This window comes from Coloeus monedula, assembly GCF_965178545.1.
Source record: "Coloeus monedula genome assembly, chromosome: 4".
Lineage (NCBI taxonomy): Eukaryota > Metazoa > Chordata > Aves > Passeriformes > Corvidae > Coloeus > Coloeus monedula.
The window spans coordinates 38794612-38813146 of record NC_138784.1 but is presented as its reverse complement, the minus strand read 5'-3'; the positions used below and the strand labels follow the sequence as shown (position 1 = coordinate 38813146).

Genomic DNA, 18535 nt, shown 5'->3' with positions numbered 1-18535 from the left:
TACTCCAAAAATAAAAACTAAAATTCTGAAGACCAGTAGCAAAAACTTTGTAAGGACAAGACAGTACAACAACCAAAACACTGACTCTTCTAACAGCCTTCTTTCACCCAAAAACCACAGCTCACGTGCACCAATTTTACATCCCTCAATAAACATACAACCAAAAAAACCCCATTATTTACCATAGAATTTTGATTTGGCCAGAATGCTACCACTAAGGCAAAAACCATCCTTGCGGTTGCTAACATAGAAGGCAGATATTGGAGGATGATGTGATACCTGTTGGAAAAAAACCACATACTTGAGAAAAACAAAAACAAGCGATACAATAAATATAGTATAAGCCTTAAGCTGATAATGACAATGCAAAATTCAGGCTGCACATATTAGAATGCAGTTAATAGATGTGAAATTTGACTAAAATCTTCAGAGATAAAGATCAAGCAATCACCTACTGAATTTCAAGAATTAAGAAAATCAGCACGTGACTTGTCCCAGAGGAAGAGGGAACAGAAATATTGGAAACACCTTCCTCCCTCTCTTTCTTTAGGAAGACACACTTAAAAGAGACATCTGTAAGAAAACCATGCTCACCAGGAGAGGTTTTAGGATACAATTCGTACATTTCAGTACATTTTCTGAAACTGAAATAGTATTTAACTAGCACAAATATACAATACATTGATTTTTCTTAAAAGTATTTGTTCTAGTTATCGCAGCTACCTGTTCTGCAATATAAAAAGTCTTGCTGTTTGTCCTTGGATGAATCCACATGCAGCGGAAAGTCTCTCCAAGTATAGGATTGTACGGCTTTTTTAGTCCCTAAACAGAAGTTGAATAGAGAGTAACCATACCATGCATGTACACAAGTCACAAAGCATTTTATCAGTCTATCACTGAAGATAAGACACAGGAGAAAAAATTATCCTAATATATATGCTAAAGTACATGGTACTTGATTTCATCATTTGAATACTACGCTCAAATACTCTGCTCTTCGTTCTAGGAAAATTATCATACATTCAATATATCCACTAAACTATTCTACTTGTAAGGACACAGAATACAAGGGAGGTTTTTTTGCAGAATTATTACAGAACTTTTGTCTGAAGTTAGATAGTAAGTACTTTCTGTCGATACTATTTCCCAACACCATGACTATGAAGAGTATTTAGCACAAAGCTAAATGAAGTGGTGGAAACGTTAGTCCTCCAATTTCAGACTGTTATCACTGAAGAATAGCAAATACAAAACTGGCTCAACTTTATAAAAAAATACTTAGTTCAATTTCTACTCCAAGGGACAAATGCAACAGAATATAGTCTATTTTAAGCATGGCTAGAGACCAAAAATTTCCATGATGTGTTTGTATAAGCAATGAAAACTTTACCTTGCTTTTAAAAAAAATGCATAACAATATAATTTAAAAAGAAAAACTTACTCCACCATGTCCCTAAGCCCTCAAACTAGACACAATGACTAAAGACAAAATAATATGTGAAAGTATACCTTTGGCTTTTTGTAGAATCCTGACAAATACCACTTCACTACTTTTTTCATGCGGTTGTAAGCATTCTCTTCAAGAGCAGCTCTGTGAAACAGAGAACACAGATCAAGTGTCAGTATTGCATCATTTATAACATGCTATCAATTATTGTGATATATCTTGAATCTATGAGCTGACTAAAACAAGTTTGTGATTTGCAGTACTGTAAAACTTTCAGCCCAATCTCACAAAATTTAAAGTTTTCAAATAATTGTCTGAAAATTGAAGTAAAACAAAAATGCCAGAAATGGTATTTCCATATTTGAGGCTGTTCTTTGTAACATTAAATTCTGTCCCATCCCCACTCAGGTTCTTCCATTTACAGGTTACTAGTTTAGTATCTTTTTACTACCAGCCTACTTACATGCAGAGCTCTGAGCTGAATAATATTTCTATTTACAGTCTTTATTTGCTACATTTGAGGAGACAACTATAAATCTGGACAGAACTTAACACTGTATTAAAAAATATTAACTAGTATTGGTTTCTCATTTTAAATATGTGTCTTTGAGAGAAAAAAATTAAACTCATTTTCAGAAGTCTTTCAACCAGTCTTCAGAAGCTAAAGCAGAAATGCCTGCAACACAATTGCTATTAAATTACTATGAGGGGCCAGACTTCAAGATGTACCACATGAGCTCTCAAGGCAGTTAGCTTTCAGAAAATGACAGTATCTGACACTGCTATCCAACTTTAATTTTAAAAATTGTAAGAATGAAAACCCGAGATAGGATTGACTTACTCAGACAGAAAGTCTGCATGGTAGTAGTAATCAGACAGCTTGTCCAGGAAAGAGCGAGGTTCCAAAATAAATGTAGGCAGTACAACCTTGGACAAGTCCATTCCTGGCCGGACTTGCTTCAACAGTGTCCAGATCAAACTTTTGTTTTCTTCAGACACTTCTTCTGTCTGAGCAGCCTCCCCTGCCTGGGATGAACCAAAAAATTGCTTACAGAAAGGAGAAAGGAAACAATCCTCCAGAAGACAGGTCAAATATTCTAAGGTTGCAGTGAGAATGGGAAATGGATACTTAAAATAAAGCACTCCGAGATGCTGAAGCAACTATGAAGTTAGATCAAGTTTCTATAAATACACTTATGATACATCTTTAATGAAGTATGATAGTTATACTATTCAGCATTAAAAACTGCATTTGTTTTCATCATTCCTAAGCTGGAAAAATTTGAGGTAGAATGCTGTTCAGAAATCCTCCCTTAGTCCTTTCCTAGGCACCAAGTGCATTACTCTCTTCTCAAATGCAGGGCTTGTACTCCAAAGGGCTGTTCATTCTCCCAGCTTTTCCCAGCCATGAAAGCTGACATATTTATGCTTTTCACTGCCTTGGATCAGTCAGCAGCATCAGTGGTTTTCCTTAAAAAATTAACATGACTTAAGGGTAACTGAGCAAAACCAGCAGCCACACTCCAATATGCTCCTTTCTGCCCAGGAAGAGGGAAGATATTATCCCATATAGATTCTGAAATCAAGAGCAATGGTTGTAGGAAAAGCAAGGAAAGGTATCTCTTTTTTCAGAACAGTTCTAAAATGCATACTCAAAAATTTGTCACTTAAAACTCCTCAGCTTCTCCTAAAATACTGCTTTGTCTAGAAATGGTACTAGAAAGTACTAAAGCATAAGATACTCAAGTTCCACGAGTATTAAAAAAAACCAAATCGCATAGTCATTTCTCTTAAGGAGAAAGAGGAGATTAGTGACAAGGTTTATTTCGATTTCTGTTACCAAGTTTTTTGGTTTACAATTCCCTGTCATATTTGCCTGTATAGGCAAATACATAAAACAATCTGCAGAAGTGGAATAACAACTCTGGGGCATCGTTAGAATGCAAGGTGACATCAGAAACACAGCAAGCCTTCCACTAAATTCTGCAGATTCTACAACTGCTTAACTTCTCTCTTGCAGGAAAAAAAAAAAAAAAGTGTCAGGTTGCATTCAAACCTTCAACTTGAAGATTTTTACTTGAAGAAAAAAAACAGGACTAAGTTAATAAAACCCAAACAGAAGTAACAACAAAAGAACAAAAAAAGAACAACAAAAGTAGTCATTATGAACTTCTGCTGCAGGTGGCCCTTTCTGTACCTTCTGTCTGAGCAATACACCAGGTAATTTCATTATCTGTTAAAATCTCATACATTAGCACAAGAGTGCCAAAGCAGAGCAAAATATGGGCGAACAGAACCTTTTCTATACTTTATTGCTGAAAATACGAAAGCCAATCCTGTAAATCAGCTTTCAAGTGTAGTCTGACCCTTAAAATATCAGCTTACTATTTGGAGAAGTTGCTTGCTCAGTACATCAACAGCACTTTTACCTCCCCAAGTTCTTCATGACTCTGTTCTAAATAAGTAGTTTCCTTGATATCAATTGGTTCCGGATCGACATAAGAATCATCCTGTCGCTCCGATGTGTCACTATCGCTTTCTTCACTTTTCCCCAATCCATCGTTATCAGATTCCTCATGGTCATGGTCATTTTCCTTATCGGACTTGTCAGAGTACGTATCTTGATCTTTAAAGTGATGCCTTTCAATTTCACTGTCGTTTAACCTATTAAAAACAAAGGCTAAATGAATCTTTAACTTTACACAATCATTTTGTTGTTTCCAAACCAGGATCTTAATAAAAATACACACTGAAATTGCCAGTATGAAGCCTGAGGTGGCAGAAATGTCAAACTAACCTTGCTGGAAACATATAGGATGCATACTCTTCTCACTGAACTGTCAAGTGACTGATGAGCCTGGGACACCAACCACCTCTCTAGGAAACCTGTTCCAGTATCTTGACCATACTCTCGGTAAAAAAATGCTCCCTAATGTCCAGTCTAAACCTCTTCTGATGATACTTTAAATCATTCCCATGCTTCCATACCAGGGAGAAGAGTTCAGCACCTCCCTTTCCAGTTGCCCTCCTCAGAAAGCTGTAAGATAGCTACAAGTTTGCCTCAGCCTCCTTTTCTCAAAACTAGACAAACTGAAAGTTCTCAGTCCCTCCTCACAGGACATGCCTTCCAGCCCTGTAACATGATTTGTTGCTCATCCTCAGAACATAGTAAAGAACCTTCATAAACTTTTTAAATTTTGGGGCTCAGAACTGCACACATCCCTCAAGGTGAGGCCACACGAGTGTTGAATACAGTGGCATAATCACCTCTCTTGACCAGCTAGTTAATGTCTGTTTGATGCACCCCAGGATGGAGTTTGCCCTCTTGGCTGCCAGGGCTCACTGCTGATCCATGTTGATCCTGCTGTCAGACAGCAGCCCCTGGCCCCTTTCCACTGCCCCTTGTCCAGCCCTGTGCCCGCCTCCACCCAACAGTCACCTAAGGCCACTGTGAGGGCAAGGCTGCTCCCCCCAGCCACTCTTCTCCCAATTTATTCTTGTGCCTGGCATTACCCTGCCCTAGGTGCAGAATCAGGCGTTTGGACTTCACCATGCCATTGATGATTGCCCAACTCTCCAATTTATGCAGATCCCTCTGCAAGGCCTCTTATCCCTGGAGAGTCAGCAGCACCTCCCTGTTTGGTATTGACAGCAAACTTGCTAAGAGTGCATTCAACTCCTACATCCAGATCACTGATAAAAACACTGAACAGAACAGGCCCGTGACTGAGCCCCGAGGGATACTGCTGGTGTCACCAGCCAGATGTGGCTCCATTCACCACATCCCTTTGAGTCCTGCCATTCACCCAGTTCTTCAACCAGCACACTGCGACCAGCTCATCTCACAGCTGAATAATTTGTCCAGAATGACCCTGTGAGAGACAATATCAAAAGCCTTACTAAAATCCAGAAAAACTACAGCCACCACCTTATCTTCATCCAGTAGGCAACTGACCTTATCATAGAAGGATATCATATTAGCTAAACATGACTCCCCATGGACTGTGCCTGGCGATTCATTGTTCTTTAAATGTCTTTCAGTAGAACACAGTATGATCTTCTCCATAGTTTTTCCACACACTGAGGTTAGACTCACAGGTCTATAGGCTCCTGGGTCTTCCCTCAGGCCTTTCTTGTAAATCTGAATACTGTTGGCTAGTTTCCAGTCAGTGGAGACCTCCTCAGACTCCACAGACCCTAGGGTAGACAATTGAGAGGTATCCTGCCATAACATCCACTAGCTCCTCCACTGCTGTGTGATGAATCCCATTGGATAACACAGACTTAAAAACATTCAGCTGATACAACTGGTCTCTCACAATTTCAGTGTCCACATATGGAAAGTCACTGATCCTGCACTCATGGGCCTCCAACTGAGGGGCATCAAGCAGCCCAAGGTCTACTAGTAGTATTAATGACTAAGGAAAAAAAAAAAAAAAGCATTTAACATGCCTGATTTTTCTTCATCCCTGTTTTTCAGGTGACCATCTTCAACAAGTATTGGTCCAAGGTTTTCCTTGGACCTTCTCTTGCTATTAACCTACTTAAAAAAGCTCTCTCTCAGCTGAAGCTAAAATTGCTTTCACCTTTCTTCTCCCTTTTCTCTCAACCCAATTAAAGCTAGATCTGCCAGTTTTGTTCCTTAGACAGTTAAGCACACTGAATACTCTTAGAATATGCCATATCAAAAGATCTACTTAATTAACACATTAGTCTTAATTAGACTTAACAGCTGTAGCTAATTGCTGTGATTGTAATCTGGGACAGCAGTTGATATAAAACAGCTATTCCAGAGTACAGATCTCCAGCTGAATTGTACACAGCAGTCATATTGTTTCTATGAGATAAAAGAAGGAGCAAAACTGCAGCTGAACCAAGCTTGGTCATCTGGATAGGGCCTTGAGTTGTTGCAGGGGGCAAGAATTTGCCTTTTTTGTGCTTTTCTCAGACCATCTATGTATTGCATAAAAAGAATTGCATTTCTCCCAGTCCAGGTCTCTCCCTGGGACAGCACACTCTTAGCAGCAGTACAAAATTCCTGCCCAGCCAGAAAAGACAAATGAACAGCTAAATCTTCACCTGAAAGTATATTGAACTGGTGGAAGATTACTGAGGTGGATGCCTGAGAGGAGGCTGTGAGACCATGGGAGGCCTGTGGTGAAGCAGGCTCCTGGCAGGGGCCTGCAGACTTTTGGGAGAGGAGCCCACGCTGAAGCAGTGTCCTTGTAGGACTTGTGACCCTGTGGGAGACCCACACTGCAGCAGGCTGTGCCTCAAGAGCCACCCCCTGTGCAAGAGTGACCCATGTGGCAGCAGTTCATGGAGAACTGTTGCCCGTGCAATGGACTCATGCTGGGGTTCAGGGAACTATCTCCTGTGGGAGCGATCCCCATGGTGGATTCCTCTCCCTGAGTAGCAGCTGGAAACCCCCATTCCCTGTCTCCCTGTGCCTCTGAGGAAGGAGGCAGAGCTGGGAAGGAGGGAGGGGTGGGACAGAGGTGTTTTTTAAGGTCATAATTTACTTCTCATTATTCTGTTCTGATTTTGTTAGTAATAAATCCAATCAATATCTCTAACTCAAGCCTGTTTTGCCCATGATGGTATTTAGTGAGTGACCTCTCCTGGTCCTTATCTCAACTCATGAACCCTTTGTTAAATTTTCTCTCCCTATCCAGCTGCACAGGGTAATGAGAGAGAGGCTTTAGTGGCTGCCTGGCATCAGCCACAATCAACCCACTGCAATCATTCATTCACTACACTCAATAATTTATTTCCACAAAAGCTTATGCTCACAAAAACCTGGCTGAAAGTATTTATTGAAATAAGCAGGGAGCAACTCAAGGGCACTCACACATTAGACAGCAGGTGATATCAGACAATTTTAACTTTTATGCATTTAATCATAAGGTGACTGAATTATTATTCATCCGATGATTCATGCTGAAACCATTTAAATAAAGGATTATTCATTTCTTTAACTAAAGAATAGCAATGTAAATTCACATCTACCAACTTTTGTCATGTGTACGAAGCTTCTGATTTTCCGCTGAAGCTAACAAGAGACATCAACTTAAAATTTTAATTTTTTCTATTTTGAACAGTTTAACTGAGTACTTAAACTTACTGATGTGATACTCCAACTTCCTTGGGACAAACTTTCCTCTGGATCCACTTCCCTTAATAAAAGACTTTTTCATTTTATGTGCAGAGTATAAAACACAGTGCAAATAAGGCATATAAAGAGAACTTGGGAGCAAAATAAACTGCAGCCTTAGCCTCCCTGTGGTGAAATTATCACTACAAGGTTCTGCCAAAAAAGCTATCAGGTTTAGCAATTAATTCACTTACGGTAAGTTTTCTCCACTGTGCAGGTTGTTAGCACGAAGCAGGCCATAGAAAGAGACATGAGTACTGTCTGCTGAGGAGTTCAAATCGTGTTCTTTACCTTCCCTAATCATTGTACGTTTAAGCAGACTTGAACATTTCAGTGCCAGCTCCAAAGCATCCATCCAACACCTGCCTAAAGACAAATTTAGTATTAGACTAAAAATACAGGATTTAACAGAATTATACCACTTCTGTTTCCTAACTGGGAAAATTAGTCCTTTGGGCCTGCTCACATTGCCTTTGAAGACACACTTCAGAGTAGTTCCATATTACATGCATTGGATTTTACAATCTGGTGGGGATGTAAAAACAACGCACAAATACCCAGCTTTGGTACAAGGGATGCTTCAGGGCAGGACAAGCAAGGTAAATCATGGTTTTGTTAGAGCATATTCCAGCATTTCTTCCTTAATGCAACTCTGGTTCCACCCAGGCCCTGACTGTGGAATGCCTCCAAAGTTGCCTGCAGCCCTGCTCTAATTCTGAAGACTAAGTAACTGCATCATTTGGCAAAATTTGCCCAAGCAATATGATAACAGTGTGGAAAAAGAGCTATAATGATAGCATATAAATAACATTTCAAAAGATAAAAAGCAGATACTCTAATTTTCTTTGGCAAAAAGTAACTAAACAAATTTGTATATTCTTTCCACTTCTTCTTTTCCATCTATCTAATCCATTTCTCAATATAAAAGGCAAAGAGTCCTATTTTTAAAGACTGCAGGGGTATGCTTAATTTATCAGTAGATGAAAAGCACCTGCTAGAAAGGCTACACAACAGTCTTAAATTTTTTTTCACATTTTAACTTTAGAAGGTAGTTGCACTGATCACCACCTTCCCAGTGAAGGGTGTTACAAAACTATATTTTGAAGGAATCTTTACTACTAGAACTCTGTGCAACTGCTGCACTTAACACAGAAATGCTTTAATAAGAATACACCCGTATTAGTACTTTACAATGGCACTAGCTTGATATTTAGACATATATTAATACAGCTAAATCACAGATAACCCTTTCCCCCTCCTCTACCTAGTCAACAAAAGACAACTACAAGGAGTTCAGTAACATTTTCTTCAGGTCAATATTATCCTTTAATAACCATGTAAAAGTACCAACATAATTGAATGCTCTAAATTAAAGGAGAACCTTAATAACAACTAAACTGCAATCAAAGTGCTGTAACAGACATGATAAGACAACTGAAACCATCTCTTTCTCATAACTAACTGTTGTCACTGCTGAAAATCAATGAAATATCTATTTACCATCTGATTCTGAAGCGGCTCGGATGATCAAGTAACTGCTGGGCAATGGCAGAGTTATAGCACCAACTGCTTCACCTTTAGGACCCTTGAAATACACAAAACAAGAAACAGCATCAGATATTTTAATTCATTTTTACAGTTTATCATTCAATGTAGTAAGAAGCTGACACACTGCAGGGCTATTTACTGTCACTCAGCAACATCTAATGAAGACATGAATGGAAAGATGGACAGCCCTCTTTCACTGGATTTCTTCTTCAAAGACTTCATTCTAAGTATTGGACCCAATTCAAGCCTACTTTTAAAAAGAATGGTCTTTGGGATTAAAAAAAAAAGTTTTGTTTAGTTGGTGGTTTTGTTTTGTTTTTGGTTTAAGTGGGGTTTTTTTGCTGGTTTTTGTTTGGGTTTTGTTTTTTTTGGTTTTTTTTTTTTTTGGTTGGTTTGGTTTTTGGTGTGTAAATCAGACTTGGCCAAACTTTTATTTTCACTATGAAGTCTTTCGCGCTTCACATTAAAAAAAAAAATCCAAAAGACCTTTCCATTTCTGTCAACCTTCATTTTGGAATAAAATCTTAAATAACCATTTTGAATTCCCTTCCAAAAAAGTTTACCTGTGGTAACTTAAAGACAATTGATAGGCAAAGAGGGCTGTATTAAACATACGTGAAGCTATCGCTGAAAGCTGGGTTAAGCCTGCCTAACTGATGTGTTAACATACTTTGATCTTTACTGATTTCCCCCAGAGAAGCCTAATGGAAAGCCAGTATAAGGCTTAGAAGAGGGAATTGGAAAGCCAGCAGAAGTTTTGAGCAAAAGCAGGTAAAGGCAGATAATTTTAGAAGCAAGCAAATGAAACAGCCAGAACGTTTCTGAGGGTGAGAAGCAGGTAAAGGAGTAGTCTTGGTGGCACTTAAATACCAATACAGACAAGCTAGAGCTGGTGTAAATGATGTTCAGAAACTCCCAAGGAGTCAGTATAGAGTAACAGCAACTGCGTGTTAGAAACAAGATTCCAAACCTCCACCTCCCCCTGAGAGAGAGGAAAGCTGTGCCTACAAAAAGCCTTTGGTGAAGCAGCAACACTGGGATTAGGAGTTAGGGGGTACCAAGAACCAAGATGGACAACCCCAGAGCACGATCACTCCTCACCCCAAGGGCGGGAAGGCAGGGAAGAAGCCCAGTCTCAGCAGAGGAGGGGAGAGCACCATGGCACCACACCAGGCAGGGGTGGGAGAGGTGCTGGGGCGCTGCCCAGAGGGGACCACAGCACCATGGGCGCACCAGCACTGTGCAAAGGCCTCAACCATCGGAAGTCCTTGAAAACACTTGGGTCACAGGACACAGACTAAAAGCAGACTTCTGCTCATGAGATCTGCCCTCTGGGTTTATACTGTGGCCACTTCAGGGTATGCTACTTATTCTGTACCAAACAACTACAATTTAGAGGCACAGTATGGTTTTGGTGTCTGGTTTTGCTATTTTTTCTGCAAGAAAGTTACACTTCCTGTTTTAACAATATATTGACTAAAACCAAGTGAGTAATTTTTAGCAAATATTTAAGTAAGTTGACTTATTTTATATAACTGCTCATAGATCTTGATTTCCTCTAATTGGTTACTGTTATAGCAGCACTGGATACTTTTCTTTGGTTTCACCCATTATGGTTTCAAAACCAACTTCCAGTAGTTAGTGATCTGTACAAGAGGCAAATTAGTTTCTGTTTGCTGGGTGACTTTATTTGGATTGTCTCTATTCCTGATGGAATGATGCTACAACTACTCCAACCCAATGGTCAAGTCAAAAATTCCATTAGATTAAGAAAATTTTGAAGTTTACTTCTTACAGAATATTCATGCCAATAAAACTCAAATGTCATGAACATTCTTTCAAAGACAACAATGGAAACTGATAAGCAGTCACCCCTGAGTAAATTGACTCAGAAAAAGTTATTTGCATTAACTTTTCCAGTTATTAATTTCAGAAAACTGAAATGGCATCAGGACCAGGCACACAAGGAAGACAAAACAAGGTACAGTGCATCAGCTACCTCAGAGTGCAGGAGGAACATCAAAGACCACAGCAACAGGCTTAAGGGAGCATGTGAAGTGACTGGCCACAAACTACTGAAGAAGAGAATTTGCAGTCTGCCAGAAGGACACACCATGGCAAGTGTGTTCAAACAAGAAAATCTCCGGCAGTACTTATACCTCTACACATGTTTTTTGCAAAGCTATCTTTCTGCACGGACTGCAAACAAGGCTCATTTTGCCTTGGACTTGAGGTTCTTTCTGCTAAATCCACTCTAGATCGGTCAATTGCTATTACATTTACACAAGTTTGCCTCACGACAATAAATCTGTAACTAGGATATTATGATTGACTTGGTAAACAAGGCAGAACAGGGCTTCAAACTTAAAAGCCTTTCATTTAAAGGAATCCAGTAATTCTCAACTGCAAATAGCCATACCAAAATGAACAAACGTCACTCCAGCTCTCAGCACATTTAGAATGGACAATATCAACTCGTTCAGGTTTAAAATTTGACCTACCTTAAAAAAGTAAAAATCTGGTAGGGCATGTCCTCTAAATTCTAAATATCTAGTTAAAAAAACAAACAAATCCATTTCTCATTGCCAAGCAATAAAGAAATATAAGACTGATTTGTGATCTTCTGCAGACAGGCCACCGCTTTGCAATGTATGTATACATATCATAAATAAAGCACATTACCATCCAACGCTACAGATTTGGAAAAGGATATGAAGTTTGTGTTCTGCAAATGTGAGATCACCACTAATTACTGAAAAGTCTGCCTAAGCAATAATAAATTATTCAAAAGAAACTACAAGTGATTTGATCTAAGTTTGGCAAATTTAGATTAACACTGATAAATGATCACAATTCAGGATGACCCCAAGCATCAGGAATTATACTGCCTGACTTCCCTAGGAAAAGGATGACAAATTTAATACAGCATATTCTACAGATGTGTCAGTACATCTATATCAATTTAAGATTTAGAAGATAAGATAGCTACTGATTGTGAGATTGTAAGATGAATATTGCAGAGGGTATAATTAATTATAACAAGGGCCCTAATATTGTACAGTAATTTCATCTACAGCAAGAAGTTATTTCAGAAGGAAAATATGTTCACTTGTGCTGTGCTTCCACATCCCCTCTCCACATGCAAACACAAAACAAGGACTACAATAGTTTATCAGGTTATACACAATGAGTAAGAGCAAGCATTAAAGATCCTTACAAGATATTGAAATAAACCTTTGCCCTGTAGAACACACTGTGCTTCTCAACACAGGTAAGAGCTGCTCACAATATTATGCCATGTGTGACAAGGCAAACAGACATCAGAACTAAATGAATATATTTATCCTCCTAACATCATAACAAGTTGCAATATAAGCTAGTATTGCACAAGCAAGCAATCTGCATTTTGACTCTTAAAGCAAATTGAACTAAGGTGACATTTTATTACATGAATATAGAATTGGACACCAAGAAATGTTTCTAACAAAACTGTCTCATTTTGGCAAATCTCCCCTTAATTTCTCAGATTTGACTGGTGTAAAATACAATGTTAAACACTCATTCCTTTCATTTATGTGATGTGTGATGGCATTAACCTTTTTAACAGCAACCCTTTGCACACAACACTTCTGAAGCTCTTTAAGTACACAGAGCAGCATAAATCAAACACTTTTTCTGATAAACAAGACTAGATGTTGAGGGCTTATATTCAGAATAAACAAACCATGGAAGCTGAAACAGAGAACATTGTTCAGCTTTTCATTAAGGTTGTCTTTATTCATAGCTGATTAATGCTAGTCATCCCTTAAGAACCATGCATGCTACCACTAACCTTTGTAGCCCATATAGTCTGCTCCAAAGGATGAAAAAGTTTGAAACAAAAGCCATCTTTTTTAGAAGGCCTCTCGATGAGTTCACAAACGTTCAGCAGCACTGTTCCTACCCACTGGTCATTTTTGGGAGTTTTGTAAAGAAGCAACACTCCTGGTTTCAGTACACACCACAGTTTGGTCCAGCTTTTCAAGGTACCACGAATCTAGAAGATAAATAATTACAGTTGTATCTCAGTGAAGTCAATACCAAAACCATCCTCCTTAACAAAATTAAAATTGAAATTTATTAGCTTTTATTTAAAAGCTTTCAAAAGTTTACCCAGGTTTATTAAAGAATATAAAGGTATGCTTGCTCTTCTGTCTTGATGAGTACTCAATTCTACAACTGGGTATGCACACATCCAGATATGGGAAGTATGACAACTCATCTGAAAACTTAATGAATTTTCCTATTTGAAATATATTTTATCACTAGCACAAGGACATGATAATCTTTGGAAATAAAGCTCCTCTGAACACAGGTCAGACATCTGATAATAAAAACAAGATATTAACAAAATAACTCATATATTCAAAGTTCTTAGATAAAACCTTTTACAACAGCTGTTAGCTTCAACCTGTTTGTGAATTAAAAGAATTCCCGGAATTTCCACATCTCATCAGACTGCTTGCATCAATTCTGTCAACTCTGAATTTTAATTGCTTCTGTGTCTGTAGAACTGAATTACAACTTGACCTCTGAGCAGTGTTTTGGCCTGTTTACATCAATTTTTGCAAAAACTGGAGAAACTTTTTCCTGGCAAGTTATTTGTTTGGAGCAAACAGTAAAAACAGGTTAAAGATCTTCTTTCTTGCACTATTAGTACAGTATACTATGCTATTCCTAGCCAAAGAATATATTTACAAATGTAAGGAACACGTTGAAATGTATAAACTGCACTACTGTTGATAACATGGACTGCTATCTTTGAGATAGCAGTACCAGCTAGTTCTTAAAAGAGGAAAGGAAAATTATGAGAAATACACTGAGAAATCTGCATTCAAATATCCGACTGAATAATTTTTGCTATTGTTATGTATGTAACAGAGTTGCACTTCAAAGCGTAAAATGAGAAGGACAAAATGAGAATTGCAAAGCCAACTCATCCCAAAGTGATGGCAATACACACAGGATGCATGTGACCAGGGTGACTGCAGTAAGTGGGAGCTAGGTTCCTCTATTAGTCCCCTAGGATTTGAGCACAGAGACCTTGGGATGCAATTAGTGGCTGCTGTGCCTGTAGAAAAACATTAACAGCAAGTAAAAGATTGAGCCTTTTCTATTCTGGCCAGAAAGCAGCAAGCAACTAACTGCTCTATCTTCAACTCAGGTTTCACACTTGGATTCTGACCTTCAACCAGTCAGCCATAACAATAACTGAGGGGTCCGTGATCGTGCTAAGTAATTCTTTTGTGGCTCTCTTCTTTTCTTCTCTGTAGTTTTTCTTTTGAACCTGTAAATAATAATAAAAATATTTACAGTGTCACGGCCATAATCCAGTTATCAGCACAAAAAGGCACTGACCAATATAAGCTGAGGAAAAACCTGCTAAATTCAATTCACAATACAGATATAGAAAAATAACTTTAAAACAGAGTATTTGACTTCAAAGTGCGAACAATTATTTCAAGAGCAGCTACGACGTAGCCAATTTCAGATTCTTCTGCAATTTTCTTTTTAAACTGAGGACTTTGAACCTCCTGTTAGAATCAAAGTGGAGAAAAAACCAACCAAACCAGCCCCCTCCTCTCTTCCTTTCCTGGTGTAAAGTACAAAACCAAAACTGGACTAGGTTCCAATTTATAGGTACATTATCCAATCTGTGGTCCTTACCCACCAGTTATGTTCCCTCCCCAGGAGAAATCTGCAGCAACATATCTCCCTCATTTAAAGCCAAATAATTCTACGTTTCTCCTGAAATGGTATCTGCCAAGCAGTGGAGGTTGGTCTTGCGACAACACGGGGAAGAAGGCAATAGAAATGCAGTCAAATTGTAATATTGATAATTCCATTTGTCATTTCATTGCATGTAGGTGTCCTGACATCCCTGCCAACTTGAGTTAACCTATAATCTTCTGCGTTATTCTACAACATTGTGCCATCTTAAAGACTGCATTATAGAATGCCATTATTCAAGTAAAAATACAGTAAAATTTGAAGAGACTCAACAGCACAGCTTCTCACAATACTTAAATATTCCATTTGGCATTTCTGTCTTCTTATTAGAGAATAAGATAAAACTACATAAATGCATCTATTGTCCACGAAGAGTTACTAGGAAATTAATTCACCTTGAGAGATTCTTTTTTTGTAAGTTTGCTTGAAGATTGAGAGATGTCCTTCTCAGAGCCATTGAAAAGCTTGGATTCAGACTGAAATTCACAACACACATAACAAATAAATAAATGACAATGACAGATACAAGAATATATTACTGATGCTTGCACTTTTTAAAGTGTTTGAAGTGCAATTATGTTTCTAAGGTTCCCATTCCCTCTCACTTCTCTACTGCTTCCCCATTAAAAAAACCCAAACCAACGAACTACAACTTGTAACATGAGGTGTTCACCACCTATTCATGGAGCCTCTTTTCATAAGGGTTTTATGGGAAAGAAGTCTGAGATTCCTTTGGAAGCAGTTGACCTATACACAGTAAGTATTTAGCTCATGTAGACTGTTACTAGACAGAGAATGCTTGAATAGCTAGGCATTATTTTAGCAGAGAGAGAATGTTTTAGGAGGATACAGGTGTTTTAACACAGGAGTCATTCCCAGGATGTATGAATCAGAATACAGAATCAGCTGTCTTCATGCACAACTTGACAGCTTCTCCAAACGGACTGCTATAGAGGCACTTACCCTGTGACTCATGAAGGAAAATACAGCCTCTTCAGTCTAGAATTCAGTGCTCTATAAAACATCAGAGTAGAAACGCCCACTAATGGCACTCGTTCTGCTCCTTGCTCCCTAATTCCACGCTCTGATTACTTTGCAAGTCATTTTCACAAAGCTCACAGTGGTGTCAGGCAGGACTGAGACCCAGGTTTTTCGTGACACCCAAGTCCTGTTCATGCAGGACAACGAGCTCCCTCAGCACCACATGATCTTCCCCCCCCACCTCTCCCCCATGTCTTGTAAGGTTCAAAGTTTACTCCTAGGGTTTTTGCTGCCTACTAGTTCAAAGGGAACTGAAGACATCAAACAGTCACTTTAGGAACAGCACTCTTTAGGGGGGGGAAGAAAAAGGAAAAAGAGGAGTTTATCACAGAGTTTTCATATCATTCCTATTGGAAGTCAGAACATTGAGAAGGTATGCACTCTATACAAACTTCAGATAAATTACAAAGAGTTGTATTTCTTTGTACACTGAAACATAAGCCCGGTGGATGCAAACTTTCTGCATTGTCAAAAAAAAAAAAAAAAATCAGCGTAACATTCTAAACTGTGTATTCAATTCAAATTCAAAGACATTTTATTAAAACTAACCCTCAAGATGTTCCACATTTCAAATCTCAAACTACAGCACAAAGTCTATTCACTGAATTTGTATTTTGGAATACTATAAAATGAAAGTCAAAAATACGCAAGCTTTGAGGAAAACTTACTGCAATAGTAAAAACAGTGCACTTGAGCACTCTCGTAACTCACAAGCTGCTCAAACAAAGGAAACAAAACACAAAGATTCACAAGCTGTACTGAACAATTTAACCTGGATTCTATTTTACATCTTTTATTCAGAACTAAGACTTTACAGGAGTCTACTTAGCTACTGTAAAAAAGATATGTGCAATAACTGACAAAAAGTAATTTTAGCTCAAAACTGGTTTAATGATAAGTAAATTTTCTTTAACTTCTGTATCTGTCTTGGAAAACTGAAGGAAACCTCTTTATTTTGCAATAAAGGTATGTTATTGACACTCAAAATTTAGCCTTAAGATGAGCATACAACTTGAAATTAAATTCCTCTCTCTAGAATTTAAAGGAAATACAGTACCTTAAATGTAACAACAGAAGAGGGGAGAAATGCTTATCACTGTCACATAAGAAGAGGTAATGAATTCATTATGCAAGCTATAATGGAGCAACTTAAGCAAAACATTAAAAAATATTCTAGTTGCTCACTAACAGAAAGCTAAGGCAATCTAAAGGTCACACATATAAAAGCCCCAAACCAGGAAGTTTCACAGGCTACAAAAACTCCTTTTCTCATTGTCTCAGTTTTAAATCTCAGTAATATGACACTGAGTAAAGGTCTAGATTTACCTATTCAGTGTTTTGAGACAGGTCAGTGCATATTTTTAAGCCAGTAACCTTCTCACTGTTACATCTACACATAGCAAATGGGATAAAAAATTTAGAATAAAACACTTTAAGAGAACCTGCTGTAACTCTCAGCAAAGTACATTCAGTACCAGATTCCAGGCAAGTCCCATCACTGCTTTTCCATTCTCCCTTAGGAAGAAGGGCTGCTATTTCACTTCCACTAGTATAATCAGGGCCCACATGCAGCAATTTTAAAAAATGGGTGAAAAAAAGCATGTATTAGCAGAATTAGGAATCTTGGTCTCATTTTCAAAAGAAAGACACAAAAAAGTAATAGCAAAGAACACAAAGACTTAAGATCCTGGAAAGACAAGAACCAAGAAAAATAAATATAAGGGAAAGGAAAAAGGAATTGGATAGTCAAAGATAAATGATTCTTGAGAGTCTGGAATAAATCCAAGTCAGAAGAGATCATATTAACTTGATTTCTAAGTCAAACTGATTTTGAGGTTTCTGGACCAATATTTTGATCAGAAGAAAGCTGGATGGTGAAGTACACTTCCTTGATATCCCTGACAAGTGAGGCTCTAGGATACACTAAAGCAAAAAGATACAAAGTTTCATGATTCCAAGTCACGTGTAGGACATCAGCAGTTTGAAATGCTTAGCTACACACCACAAAACTGCAGCATCAGCTGCAGAAATGAAACTGCTTATCCCGCTGCAATTTCAATGACACCATGTAAGCTGGGAAATGCTACTATAATCTTTACGTCTCTTCGTTTTCCTTCAATATCTTTCGAATGTTTCTCTTTACAGCTCTGCTATGTCAAATATCATAGAAAAATTTGTGTCAAGACCTTGAGTGCAAACCATATCTCCAAGGGGTGTGGCTGCCTGTGCCCAGGACAGAGCACTGTGGGGACAGCTGTGCACAAAAGCAGCAAAAAATCAGGAATTTCCCCCTTTCCCCTGGGAGCTAGCTGTGCTCAAGATCTGGTCCTCACCTTCCAGAGCAGCCCACACCAGCTGCACCCTGACAATCTGTTTAAGTGTTTGCTACCACATCTGCCTCTGTAAAAAGACAGTGGACATGCTAGCAGAAAACACAAAACCATATAGCTGGGTAAATTAGAGCCTTCAAACTCTATGGCAAGGTAATTTAAAATCTATGGCAAGGAAACATCCCACTCCAAGACAACAGCAAGAAGACTCCATATTTAATTTTCACTACTTTGAACCACACATGT

General features: G+C 38.4%; 1 protein-coding gene across 9 annotated transcripts in view; it reads right to left on the bottom strand.

Moving 5' to 3' along the window:
* OSBPL8 (oxysterol binding protein like 8) overlaps positions 1 to 18535 on the bottom strand; it is an 85440-nt gene that overhangs the window by 11562 nt on the left and 55343 nt on the right. For all 9 annotated transcript variants that reach the window (XM_082280518.1, XM_082280517.1, XM_082280515.1 and 6 more), the window contains 10 exons: positions 15314 to 15394; positions 14374 to 14475; positions 12982 to 13185; positions 9102 to 9186; positions 7796 to 7967; positions 3877 to 4111; positions 2289 to 2473; positions 1510 to 1591; positions 724 to 822; positions 183 to 279 (listed from right to left, as the gene is read on the bottom strand). In XM_082280518.1, the coding sequence (XP_082136644.1) occupies positions 183 to 279; positions 724 to 822; positions 1510 to 1591; positions 2289 to 2473; positions 3877 to 4111; positions 7796 to 7967; positions 9102 to 9186; positions 12982 to 13185; positions 14374 to 14475; positions 15314 to 15394 (1342 nt within the window). The remainder of the gene's footprint in view (positions 1 to 182; positions 280 to 723; positions 823 to 1509; positions 1592 to 2288; positions 2474 to 3876; positions 4112 to 7795; positions 7968 to 9101; positions 9187 to 12981; positions 13186 to 14373; positions 14476 to 15313; positions 15395 to 18535) is intronic.